At 40.4% G+C, this 13,500-nt stretch overlaps 3 protein-coding genes across 6 annotated transcripts in view; 1 reads left to right on the top strand and 2 right to left on the bottom strand.

Moving 5' to 3' along the window:
* Window positions 1-4,145, bottom strand: part of mtus1a (microtubule associated tumor suppressor 1a) — a 28,925-nt gene extending 24,780 nt beyond the window's left edge. Inside the window, exon 1 of one of the 3 annotated variants that reach the window (XR_004658231.1) lies at window positions 1,256-1,641. The gene's annotated coding sequence lies outside the window, so the exon portion shown is untranslated. Of the gene's footprint in view, window positions 1-1,255; window positions 1,642-3,950 lie in introns of those variants that run through there. The other 2 variants (XM_034883539.1, XM_034883537.1) reach the window with 2 other exon arrangements.
* Window positions 4,146-5,632: 1,487 nt separating this feature from the next.
* Window positions 5,633-10,425, bottom strand: sybl1 (synaptobrevin-like 1). 2 transcript variants are annotated; one of them, XM_034883782.1, is made up of 8 exons: window positions 10,184-10,425; window positions 9,609-9,786; window positions 8,509-8,566; window positions 8,039-8,176; window positions 7,784-7,874; window positions 6,984-7,051; window positions 6,728-6,820; window positions 5,633-5,744 (listed from the first exon to the last, which is right to left on the bottom strand). In XM_034883782.1, the coding sequence occupies exons 2-8, from the start codon at window positions 9,752-9,754 to the stop codon at window positions 5,679-5,681; spliced, it is 660 nt and encodes a 219-aa protein (XP_034739673.1). In that variant the 5' UTR covers window positions 9,755-9,786; window positions 10,184-10,425; the 3' UTR covers window positions 5,633-5,678. The 2 variants fall into 2 exon arrangements, with proteins under 2 accessions (XP_034739673.1, XP_034739674.1); XM_034883783.1 differs by having other exon boundaries at window positions 9,609-9,834; window positions 10,184-10,389.
* Window positions 10,426-11,000: 575 nt separating this feature from the next.
* Window positions 11,001-13,500, top strand: part of polr1d (RNA polymerase I and III subunit D) — a 5,124-nt gene continuing 2,624 nt past the window's right edge. The window contains exon 1 of the mRNA XM_034883784.1: window positions 11,001-11,274. Within this exon, the coding sequence (XP_034739675.1) occupies window positions 11,236-11,274 (39 nt within the window). The 5' untranslated portion in view covers window positions 11,001-11,235. The remainder of the gene's footprint in view (window positions 11,275-13,500) is intronic.

The following is a 13,500-nucleotide window of genomic DNA, read 5'->3' as shown; positions in this document are numbered from 1 at the left end:
CTGCTTGCAATCACCCCAAAATAGTGAATGAAACGCCAACATATGACTTGTTTGTTGGGAGAAGATTTGTGCAGAATCTGCTGTGATTCTGACAGCCTTCATGAGGCAGCCAGTATACTGGTTAAGGAAGCAGGGGCTGGATCAGTGAAGCTACATGACCTTCCCAAGAAACACACAACAAAATGCAGAACACAAACCTGGTTTATAAAAAACAGAGTTCAAGGGTTTCTGTTGGTTGCCAGAGCAAAAGAAAAAGAGATGGTTTAGGGAATAATATACAGCATTAACCTCATGTTTTCTTTCTTAAGTGGCAGCCTGCTTGCCTTTCTGGCAAGTTTTTTTCTGCATTGATTGGTCTTTTGCAAGCACATTTACTCAACCACAATATTCAACAGAACCTACAAATGATAAATTCAGTAAGTGTCAACTCATATGCTTTGAGGTTTTTCTAGACAAAACACCGCTAGAAAAATTAAAAACACTTTGTCGGCTATAATTCTGGCACCAACCTAGACATGCACACTTCAAAATGTTTATTAGAAAATAGAGCAATTAGAATTTGAGCAATATTCAGTCTGTAGAGACAACAGCCAAATGAAGTCCTCACTCTGGAATATCTGAGAACTTCTCTATTCCTTAAAGGAATCTTTTGGTAAAATGACATTTAAAAAAATAAAGTTTGAATATGCCACAATAAATATAAGGTGTTCATATTAAGTATGCCTTACTTTAGGCATTAATACTGATACGATTTATCAAAGCAGCTCTGCTTTTGTCAACTATCCATATCTGACTGAATAATGGGTTTGTTTAACAGGCAGAGAAACAACACACCTTACTGTATTTTGCAATCTCTGTACAGTCAAATAAAATATACAGCCTTGTCAAACTGCTGTGCACATTGAACCTTGGCAGGAACCGACGCCACTGCAGTATCTTCCCACACAATATGAAGAAGAGTGATTTGGCTGGTTAAAATCGTGACTAGGCATTAACTTGTTATGTAAAGCACAACTGCACCTATGACAAACTATGACCTGACAATGTTTATGGAAAAACAAAACCACAAAAATAGGCTACAAGACACTGAACCACTAAATAGTACGGGTCTTCAACACCTTTGACTAAAAATCGGATCAACTATGGGATAAACTAACTCAATACTGACATTATTGCCCTCTATTCAATAATAACAGTGGAAAAGAAAATGCCTCCACAGTGTGCTGTGTTGTCTGCCTCATGTCAGTTTACTCACTTTTTGCAGGTTTGTTCGGGCTGATTTGACCGTCTCAGAGACAATCCCATTACTGCTTTCCTACCAAAGCGCTAATTCCAACCAACTGGGCAGGCAGTGGTGTGCGAGTGTGCTTCAGCCAGACAATCGTCCCGCAACTCCTCCCTCCGTGTGCTCAGAGTCAACCGTGCATCAGTAACTTCAGAGCCTGAATGAGGGTGCCCCCTGTGCAGGCATTAGATTCAGTTTTTCCCCCTCCCCTCCCTGAGGTAACGTGACTTTGTCCAGCAGGCCTACTGCAGCAGCGGACAGCAATCTCTCCAACTAGCCACAGTGTCAGACACCATGAGTAACTGCACAACGCTCCCCCACTGCAGGCATGCCAAGGTCCAGCTAAGGACTGTGCTTCAGTGTAGAGCTCCAGTCCCAGGTTAACAGAGAGAGAGAGAGAGAGAGAGAGAGAGAGAGAGAGAGAGAGAGAGAGAGAGAGAGAGAGAGAGAGAGAGAGAGAGAGAGAGAGAGAGAGAGCAAGCAAGGAAGAAGGCAACATGTTACCTTATCCATGCCGAGCCCAATTCTAGGGGAGTGGCCACGGCCTGCGTTGGCATTCACTGTTGCTAAGCAGCCAAAGTGCCTCCATGAGGGAATGTATCAGGCTGCTTTTTTAGTAAGGGATAAGTGAAAAGGGGAGCAGAACGGCGGGAGGCCTGGGTTCCTTTGATAATGTTACACTATGACAGTTCCCAACCAGACTCCATGTGTCAGACTTACAACGTTGTTTAGAGCTGACAAGTTCTCATAAGCCCTTCAGTGATGTCACTGTCTGATGACACTGCCTCATGTACACAAACAGATTGACACTTGATCCTGACACCAGTCTAAGACCCCCTAAGACCTATGCTATTTATGCTTAATCTATACAGGGCCCTTGACCCTGGAAACTACTGACTAATCTTAACTAGAGACAAGATGTAAATTATGGTGTAGAGAGCGCTTATTATTATCTCCTCAGAGTTCTGAGAATGAGTCTTACATCCTGTAAAATCAGCTACATAGTGGATGTAGTTATGTAATCTAAACATTTTGACACTGGTCTTCAAGTACATTTGTCTCGTTAACCAGAATGGATAAGTCATTTCCATTTTCAGCAGAATTTGGAAAAGCTGGCTCTAGACTATCCAGTCCGAGATTCAGACCTCAAACCTCCGTGATGCATGTTGCACCCTAACCAGTATGCACTCTGAAAGTGGATACATTGCATTCAAAACCAGTAGGATTACGGGCCTCTGATATCTGACCCTCACTTGCAACCGTGTGGTCTACAGGACCCTGCGTTTTGAGACCCCATTCAGCCTTGTCGAACTATGAAATTATTTTGTAATTGTCTCAAATGCATTTTCAACATTGCTGTTTGATACAAGGCCATCTAATGCAAATTGCTGCCTTCAGATTGCATTATACATTTAAAACCAAGTGAGATCAACAGAACAATGATCCTCTATTTCTCAAGCCCCTCAGGCACTGTGGAGAAAGGCTCAAACGGCCTTGCCTTTGCATGGGTGACTGAACATTTCAGTATCATACAGTGAGTAGTTACGAGTTGCAGGGACAGCCATCCAGAGGCCAGGCACAGAGCTGCACAGCACTACTGCAGGGCAGCAGGTCAAGCTGGGGGATTCCAACCAGTATAGCAGGGACAACGCTATCCTCTGTGAAACACAGGGGGACAAAAGCCTGGTTAGGGAGAGTAACATGGCACTGTATTTCAAAAGTCAGAACATTAGTCAGTCTGCTTTCAAGATAAAGCTGTGGCTGTGGTGTCATCTAGCGAAAAAGAGGCATGTCAGATGTGTCAGCAGCAGTGACAATGTATCCTGGTTTGCTCTCGATTCCACATTTGAGAACAGTGTTTGGGGGTGTTGTATGGCTGTACTGTATAGAACCTGTAGAACCTAAATGATTTAAACTTGCAGTAATGTGTGATTAACACCACAAACATATTACAATTATATACATAAAAAATGACTATAGTTGAAATTATGTGCAAGCATTTTAACGGGCAGTCATGTAGTTAGATGCGTGTCTTTAAAGCCAAAATTAAAATTATTGAATTTAGCAGGGTGTGTTTGGAGTAGTGTGTTCTTCACCCCCCCCCCCACTGAAGGAGGGCTCCCGTGTGAGCCCTTCTTCAGCCAGTTAGCTATAATTAGATCAAGAGTAAACATATCCATCTACAAATAGCAAGGAAAAGACTCTTTCATGTCAATAACATGGTTTTAAACACAGTAATGCCTACGACACTTTAAAGAGTGGGCAAAAAGCTAGTATTGTGTTAAAATACCCAGTTATTACATAAGCGTTCTTTAATAAAGGTTACACACATAGCGGACTCCGACCATGAATTTTAGCGGTAAATGGAGCACAGCAAACAGCGGTTGACAATAAACACTAAAATTATCTAGCTTAATGTTAGCTAGCTAGTTAGCAACCAAGCCCCCACCGGCGCTACAGTTACTTTTTGTTGACAAGAGGCTGAACGTAGGCAGCAGAAAATATTAACCCTAACTATAGTAGGTAAGATATGTGGGAGAAACATATAAACTGCCTTACCAACTGTCCAATAATTAAATAATGCAGTAACGTTAGTCAGCTAAGTTGATAGAACTCATAGTTTGACATTAAAAATCAACACGCTTGTAACGTTAACGTTAGCTACCTGTCACAGGAGCGAGCAGCACCGACGGGAGCGCGCCGCCGACGAGGCGCTAATGAACAATTGTTTTCACCTGGTCGTTTCCCTTTGTCGTGATTTACCCTACCGACCGGTCATACCGGAGTTCAGCTCATATTGCCCCGTAGAAGGGATGAATTGTTTGCTAGAACTTGTGCTAACTTGCAGTGTTTTTTTTACTGTACTTAAGTAGAATTTAAAAACAACCGTTGGCCAAAAACTAAAGAAAAAGAGGAGGAAGCACCTAGTGTAGGCCCCGCGCCATGGTAACAGCCCATGACCATCCTGACCACAGTGATGATGAAGATAACCTTACACACCTTTGGCCATAAAGTTCACGATCAAGTTTTTTCTTACTTTTTATTTCTAATATAGAAGTATATTTAATATCAGAAAATCACTTTTGATAGTTAAGTACAGTAAATATCAGATACTTTAAGACTTCTACTCAAGTAATATTCTAAAAGGTGACTTCTACCAAAGTCATTTTCTCTTAACATACTTACTCAAGTATTGCTTTGAATTACTACAAAACTGATAAGTTGGCTTCACCAACGTTAGTCACTTACAGTTGCAATCAATTAATTAAAGGATAATTGCCTGCTCGGTTAAGCTCTTATTAATGTAATTACTGTATGTCAGAAGTCTAAAATGAAAGCCACAAATCTCTATTGTTTTCCATCTGAAGATATCAACCACTTGATACATCAGATTTTATTTTTTAAAATCTGGATGTACACTCATAATTACATGATTATAAACCATATGATGCCAGGAAGCCAATTTATATACAATGTAAAAGTGCATTGTGTTAACAAAAAGAACATATGAGCTCACGGGACAAAATAGCAGAGGGGAGAGGAAGTCTCCTATCAAAGTGGAAAAGAGATAAATCAGACTTAATTCAAAAGAACAATTACATCTTTTGAGTCAGTAATGTCAATCAAATTTACAATATTTATTTGTATGATCATATCTGGTATTTTACAGCATACATTTTAGAATATACTACTCTGCGAGGTGATAAAAGGTGAAGGAAATCTGTTTCTCAGCAAAAAGGGGCATCCATCACACACCACCAATATGGTTAGTTAGACACTTGCCAATTGAGACATACTGTGTACTGCATCAGTTTTGTCAACAATTAGTTTTTGTTATGTAACGGAGGACCAATCACTGTATTGTATTCCTTCTTGATAGATCTGCAACATGCTACCTTTACTTGCAGGTCTCACATACATCTGTTGACATCAAAGGAAATGCAGGACAGCAGCAAAGCAATTGTTGCTATCTTTGTGCTCCATTCTGTTATCAGTCTGAGTGTTAAATAAATAGATAGGACAGTGTCGCAAACTGATACAACAGGCCACTAAGTGCATGAGACAGGATGGATGTAAGAGACAACTATAAGACAAGATTACTGTTCCACATCAGTTTTAGGCCACATGGCTGCTGTCCATTAGTGTGGGTATGAGGTGGGAGTCGCTGTACAGAAGGCAAGTGAATGTGCACACTATCGGGGGGGGGGGGGGGGGGGGGGTGAAGAAGGAGCCAGGAGAAGAAGCAGCAGTGTGTGTCTTCCGGGGATGTTGAAGCTAGAGGAGTAGAGGAAAGAAGGTTGTGTTTCCCTTTGTGTCCACTGGCAAGCACTCTTCTCCCCCTCTTCCTTTTTTTCCTGGTATCTCCTTCTTCTTTTATCTTCATTTTATCCTCTCATTTGACACAAGAGGGCCAGCTGAGGCCTCCGCAGGCAGCAGAAACGATTATGTAAAGGATCACCTAAAAAGAGGACAGTCACAAAGTTCATTTCCTGTGGCACTGTTTGATTAACCATGCAGTGAGCCGTACAGTCGCAACACACAGTTGTTAAGTCAATGTCAAACAACGCTGTAGAGCCATCTGAGGACAGTTATTAAAGGTCCCATGGCATGACAATTTCTCTTTTATGAGGTTTTTTAACATTTATATGCGTTCCCCCAAGCCCTGGGTATCCTTCTCTGCCTTTGAGAAAATGAAAGCTCAGATGGGCCGATCTGGAATGTTGCTCCTTATTAGGTCATAAGGGGCAGTGTTACCTCCCTTTTCTCCGCTTTCCTGCCCAGTCAATTTGGCCCACCCATGAGAGAGAGAGACATCATGGCTTTGAAATGAGCAGAGTGGTAGCTGGTCAAGACCGAACCCCCAACTTCCACCTTGCCCCCCTTCTCTCCTCCTCAAAAGTGACAGATATAAAAAGGTCTATATATAAGAGACTTTAGATAAAGTATTAGGGGACCACTAAGGTCTATTTAAAAGAGACTTCAGATACAGTATTAGGGACCACTAAGGTCTATATAAAAGAGACTTCAGATACAGTATTAGGGACCACTAAGGTCTATATAAAAGAGACTTCAGATACAGTATTAGGGACCACTAAGGTCTATATAAAAGAGACTTCAGATACAGTATTAGGGACCACTAAGGTCTATATAAAAGAGACTTCAGATACAGTATTAGGGACCACTAAGGTCTATTTAAAAGAGACTTCAGATACAGTATTAGGGGACCGCTAAGGTCTATGTACAAGCATCCAAAAAGCACCATTTCATGGGATCTTTAATATTTTACTAGACAACTGAGCCTCATCATAGCTGAAAATGTATTCTAATTTTATATGTTAATGAGAAAATAAAACTTATTATAAGTAATAATCCAGCATATTTCATTGCATCCAACTAACAACCAACACCTCATCAATTACATTGTTTTGCATCCATACTCACCAGGCATACCAGCACAATGACAACAGTCAGCTTGAGGTTCTTCATACACATGGCTCGTGCCAGGTTACGGCTCGTGGTCTTAAATGTGACCGACTAAATGGAGTAGGTAAAGTAGAAAATCACATCAGGGGCAATGTTTGTGTGTCAGTGCCTTGCTGGATTACTGTCCAAAGTACAGACAATGCATACTTCCTAGTACCATGCACCAGAAAACAAGTAGGATGAACAGGAAAAAGACATCTGTCTTTAAACTCACTGAATCAACCAGATTTTCTGTCTTGTCAATCAGCAACTCCAGCTTCTCTCCTCTCTGAGCTACCAGGTCTGTGAAAAGACACAAAGGCTCAGTGTAAGGAGATTCATGCCAAATGCTTGGTGAAATCTGACTGACATTTGAGACACTAATCACACTTCACATCAGTTTTGATCAGAGTTTTTAACCATCAAATTATTGCATAACTCTTTGCTTATTACCTCATAGCCCCAAATCCAAGCAAGAGTGGGTTTTTTCATAATATGGGCACTTTAAGCAGGCCCAGAACTAGGCAAGGGCATTCTAGGCAAGAGCCTAGGGCCCATCTGCCACTAGGGGGCCCAGTAAAAGAGAAAGGTCAAAATGTTTAAAAACACTTTATCTAAACGTGTGTATTTTTTAAATTAATTTATTGTTTTATTAAAAAGTACAGTAAAAAAATTTGAAAATGAGTTTCCGGTTCCATTTGATAGCTAGCCATGAGGGTTGCACTACAACTTTTCTGGGATGCTTTTGGCTGCAGCAAAGCGGGAAAAAAGACAAATGGAAAAGAAGATAAAAACAAAGAGGGGTTTTACAAAGGTTTCTCTCAGGTCCTTCAAATAAGCCTAAAGTATGCAAAGAAAGATGCAATACGTACATAAATTAGTTAGCAAAAGTAATCATGTGGCAGTTAAAAGTAATCTTGTTATTCACCTAATAACTAATGCATTAGGGGGGGGGGGGTATGTCTAGCTTAATCTTTCCATGTGATCCGGCTCTGAAAGCCTCACAGTGCATGGGGAAACCCATGAGAAGCTCACCTATGTCGCGGACCATAATGCCCTTTAGGTCATCCACCTGCATCTGAGTCTCAGTGACACGATCTGACCCTCGTTGGTCGGAGTGGTGTTTCTACAGAAAGAAAGGTAAGGCAAAAGAAGACAATGGAAATGGAAAAGCATAGTTTTGAAATTCTGTAAATCTGTATGTGTGAATACAGAGGCAGAAGGGAGTCACAGGGCCGTCACAAGAGAATGTTGCTCAACATGGTCAGGCCAGGCTCTTATCCTACTCACCATCTGAGCTGCCAGTGTGGAGGAGAACTCACTGTTCATGGCGTAAGGCAGGGCCGTTTGTGCTCTCGACCCGTACGTTGTCTGGAAGCGCTTCTTAACTTCACTGAGGAAGCTGAATGCCCGGGACCTCTCAAAGTCCTTCAGTTCAAAAAAGTTAAATACAATATAAGAGTTATTTTTTTAAGTACAGTTCCAGAAAAATGACTTTCTATAATGTTACCTTGTGACTCTTAATGTGTATCGGCCTGCTTCCTGTTGTAATCGGCTCAATAGATTACTTAAAAAACATTACTTGGAGATGTATTTGGGTGCCATAACTTTACTTCTGTTTCTCCAAGTGGCTGGGTTACTCAACTCTACTTCATATTCAACTATAAAGTGCATTTCAATTAACCTTCCATATCTATCACTCAACTTGCCCCTTCTACCTTAAACAAAAACACAGATATCTGAGCCATTTATATACTTACATCATCAGTGATACACAGGTATATGATTCTGTCATGGCAGATGTAATGAAAGAGATAGCTAAAAAAAGAAAAAAATGTGTCTACATTAGATATACAGTTGAAAGTACAAAGTTGAATATACTACATTATATGCACTGTAAAATATCTAAGGAAACATTGACTATATAAAAAGGTGGTAAATGGGCTGTAACTGTAAATGACCCTGGAGTTTTGAGTGAGGACACATTGTATTGTGCCACTATGTTTCGGTTTGTGGTTTCCTGCAGTGTGTTCCCTCCGTAAGCTCTGAGCTTTTAGGGATCTAGAGCTTGTCACATGATATGTGCTAATATACGGCAGCCCACACTGAGCATAGACACCATTACATCCTTGATACTGTAAGAAAACGCCTCAGTCTTGTGGACTTTACCACACCAAGGATAATCACTGGTTTCTGGTCTCACGTTGAAGAAGTGTTTTAACATACAATGTAATAATTGGATTATTCTCCACTTTATACAGTTGTCTGGTTTCAGAATTATGTAAATGCAAACAAATGAGTCTGTGAACTCAGTAAAAGCAGGTCTACCGTCATGACTTGTCCAGCAGATAAGAGGCATTTTAGCAACGACACTCTAGGTAAATGTGCCACTGTTCACACCCATGGTGCACTTTCATTTACGCTACTTATCTGGTGGTCATACCACCCCTTGTACATACTAGAGGGATACGGACCCTCCTAACCCTAATGCAGACTAAGGGGGGGGGGAGTAGCTCAGCCCTTAGGGAGTTGAGCTGGGAACCGGGGGGGTTGCTGGTTCAAGTCCGAAAGTATGGACTTTCAGTTCACTTCCTGGGCACCCCCAAGGTGCTCTTGAGTTAGGCAACGAACCCCGAACTGCTCAGGGCGCCTTTCCATGGGCAGCTCCCCCCCCCCCCACTCTGACATCTCTCCATTAGTGCATGTATAGGTACTGAGTATGTGTGTGCAATTCAGGCCTGTGTGTGAAGTGTGTAATAACAACAGAGTGTACATTGTATTATTATTAAGACATGCAGACCCATGTAGCCACAGACTACCGGTGTGTGACTGCTATGTGACGGAAGTGAGTTTGACCTACCTGCCGTGGCTGTAGGTCAACTTGTTGTTCTCTGATGGGATTTTGGCTAAAATCTGTTCGGTCACTTCCAGGAAGTTTCCCCCACACCATGCATGCTTTGCCAGGATGGTGGTTCCACGAGCCACCACAGCAAACAGGATTGCCATGGCAACAGCTAGTGTTTCAGCTCTATTACACGCTGACAACACACAAAGGAACGGTGAGCTGCTACTGGCAGAGTTTGAGGCTGGGGGAAAGAGGAGATTCTGGTGAAACAGATAAAACATAAAGAAAAGGGGAATTATGTTTGTTAATTATTAACGTCTCTAACGTTAGTAGACACTAAGGTAAACAGCGTTACTAGCAACATTAAGTTATTCCAGTTTTCACGAGAAATGAAAACGAAAGTGGCTGGAAAACAACAGGCTAGTTCGCTAGTTAGCTAATGTTGTTGACCAACGTAGCGCGGCGTTCTGTGGGTAACGTTGACGTTAACGTTAGCCGTTTGCCGCAATACCGTTAACGTTGCCACTACCAGTCTCTAGCAACGGAGCTCACGCAATAACAGTGATATAAAAAAGAATACAATACGTTACCTCGATGTGTTAACGCTGTCCAAAGAAGCTAATTTAGCGTCAGCTTCCAACATCTGAAGAAATGTATTTGCTAGCAAGCTAGCTCGCTAATCCCTTTCGAGTGACTTCTACTCTGCTTTGCAAATCGCCCAGACCTCCAGACCGGAAAACGATATCGCTCGTATGCTGGGTAATGTAGTGTGTACCACATTCCTTATGCCAAGCACACAATAGTATTGTTTCGTTTTAAGAACTACATTTTATGTCTTCCGGGTATGCCGTGCTGTCGTCACATGTTTTCATGTAAACGTCATGTTATGGCGACATTTTTATTTATTTTTTGTTGGTATAAGCCCTTTTCAAGGGCTTACAGGCAATCTTAAAGCTACTGCAATGGATAACTTCCAAGTGGGTAATTGAGGGACTTTTAGAGGCTTCCATGGGTCCCCAACAATGTTTTACTGTAATTCTATCCATTAGAAACATAGTGCCAGAATGTTGACTAATTTAGTCATGGTTTTCACATACTTTATGTAATAAAAACATCTAACAGCAAACATCCTCTCAGATGGGGGACTCTGGGACAAAATCGTATCAAATGGGGGTTTGTGGCCAAATGTGTGTCAGTTTGTCAGTTGTAGAGAGATTACGTTTTCCTCCATTACCCCCTTAAAAAAACATTTTATTTATTTTCCAAATATTGAGAATATAAAAATGCAATGTTTTTCAGTTTGCATCGTAGACGTATGTCTTACGGTGTTTTTCAGCCCCAGTATTTGGCGGCCTTCTGAGAGCAGGCTAGTTGTTTTTGCCAAGTTGTGCATTACCCAACAGACACTTTTTTCTCAAGTTTTACCCATCAATATAACTTTATAAAGTCAGATACTTCCGAATATTTGATGAACGTTACTCCTTTAACCACACACCTGGCTTATGCTAAAACAAAAAATAAACACCTGTTGTGGCCCAAGGCCCTGCCTCCTGCTTCCTGCTTCCTGCCTCCTGCCTGTCAGACAGCGGTGAGGGCAAACTCAACGACGTCTGTATTGACGTACCGAGTTGGAATGTGAAGCATGGCTGGGGAAGGCGAGAAGAAACCAGTGCTGGAGATGGTAAGAGGCTAATATGTCTCATGGTTTTGTTTTATATGCATTTATTTGCCATTGTTAAACTCTGTTTGTTTGAACATATTCAACAAAAGAAGCTATCGATAGCATTTCGACTGTCTCACGTGGGAAGCTAACTGCTACAGAAGCTAACGTTAGCAGTTATTCCACCTGAATCCAAACTTCACTTAACGCTGTTCTCTTTAATGCAACATTGCTTGTAGACTGATAGTATGAGTGGCCCATAAAGCTAAGGTTAATAACTGAAACGTAAATTACATTACAGTTGCCCCTAGTCCATAGCTGACTCCGTTTCTCCACTAGGGGGCAGTACTGTAATAGACCTCAGTTTTTTTCATTATGAAAAGAAAAGAATAGAAAGCCTTTATTGTCATTATACACAAGTGCAGTACCTGTGCAGTGAGATTGAACCAACCCCTTTGCAGTGTTGACATGAAATATAAAAATATAAAATATAAAAAATATACAAAGTGTAAGTAGGTAGTGCAGAGTAGAATCCTGAGAGCAACTATATCCATATATAAAATAGCTTTGTGTACACATTGTGTGGAAATATGTATGCTGTTCAATATGGTCAACTGATGGTTATCATAGAGCGTATGTAAAGTAATAAGTAGCCTATGTGATGTATTGGCAATGTATTCTAGTGTAATCGATTGTGTAATCTCAACAGAGATTATGTTAAACAGTTCAGCTCTTTGTGTGCGTTGGCAATTAAACTCTTAAGCCTCAGGCACCCCCGAGCGATAGAAAGAAAGAAAGAAAGAAAGAAAGAAAGAAAGAAGCCCGATGGACATTGTAGGTATCCTGTAGTTCAGACAACCATAACACAACAAACGCATACATCTCACGGAATAAGTTATTAGATGTTGTGACCACAGTCCAGATTGTGTAGGAGAGCTGATATACAGGAGGCTATAAGACTTTCAGGTGTCCAGCAGACAGATATAATGGTGGTAGGGGCTGAGAGACAGGCTCATGCCAAAAAGTCCACTTCTCCCCTCCCCCTGTGTGTGGTATTGAAGAGAAAAATCCATAAAAATTAAAATCACGTAAGTACAATTCAAATCCGAATTTGGTTTTATTAAGTTCCTTCAATCTAGCACCTTTTACAGACAAAGACACAAAGTGCTTCCCAGGATTAACAATTTGGAACCATATGGTAAAATCCAACCCTAAAAAATCTAGGATTTTTACCCCCCCCCCCCCCTCTTAAAAATCCTTTAAAAGATTAAAACCTAAAACCCAAAGTTACAAACATGAGTCATAAGTGCGTCTTCAGAACACATGTTAGCCATTGGGGGTGCACGATTCAGAATTCTCACTATTGAATATTTTTCATTTAAAATATGATTCTCAATTTAAAAAAAATAAAGATTCACAATATGTACAGTACATGTAGTTAGTTACTTTTCCCATGTAATAGTATACACGGCATTACAAAATGAAGAAGAAGAAAAAATGTGAATCTATTTTAAATCCGTAGAGCTTAAATCGATCCATAATTGGAAAATAATTTTTTTGGCACACCCTAAGACAGTTTTACAATGAATGACCTGAATGTAAACAGAATGTAGTAAAAACAGGAAGGGGAAAAAATGCAAAGATGAAACGTTAACTCTGAAATTAATCCCATACTGTTTTGAGGAATTTTTTATAGAAAAAAAGTTATCTGATTCCATTTCCAGTTACAGAACTGTGACTATTTTTCTAGTTTCTTCCATTCTCTGTGACAGTAGACTGAATATCTTTGATTTGTGGACAAAACGAGACATTGGAGGACGCCATCTTGGGCTTTGGGAAACACTTGTTGACATTTTTCACTATTTTCTGATATTGGACTTCTTTTTATTAATCTTTTGGGGATGACTCCCACAAAGAAATTGAAATTTCCAGCAGCAGTTTTCAGCAAGAAAAATACAGTATAGTGAGAAAAAGATGACAATAATACGAGTAATAATAATATTAACAATCAAACCTTTGGCTATAAAAATACTTACTTATTCTATTATTGACTGAACAACTAATAATGAACATAAAAAATAATCAACAGATTCATTGAGAATGTCTTTAGTTGCAGGCTGCCCTAAATATTTAGCTATATATAAAGATATAGCTTTAATGAGAATTAATAAATATATTCACAGAGGTGTTTTCTAAACTATAAGTAAAGTAGAGAAAGTTAAGTTGCAGTATAACAACCCCCCCCCC

The sequence above is a fragment of the Etheostoma cragini genome, chromosome 10 (assembly GCF_013103735.1).
Source record: "Etheostoma cragini isolate CJK2018 chromosome 10, CSU_Ecrag_1.0, whole genome shotgun sequence".
In the NCBI taxonomy this organism is placed as follows: domain Eukaryota; kingdom Metazoa; phylum Chordata; class Actinopteri; order Perciformes; family Percidae; genus Etheostoma; species Etheostoma cragini.
This window is presented reverse-complemented; position numbering and strand designations above follow the sequence as displayed.

Bases quoted from the DNA above. Each gene is read 5' to 3' on its own strand.
- sybl1 (XM_034883782.1), bottom strand. From the start codon at position 9,754: ATGGCAATCCTGTTTGCTGTGGTGGCTCGTGGAACCACCATCCTGGCA. The intron at 7,875-8,038 runs GTGAGTAGGATA...TTCTTTCTGTAG, and splicing joins CCACACTGGCAGCTCAGATG to AAACACCACTCCGACCAACG. The intron at 6,821-6,983 runs GTGAGTTTAAAG...TACTCCATTTAG, and splicing joins CAGAAAATCTGGTTGATTCA to TCGGTCACATTTAAGACCAC.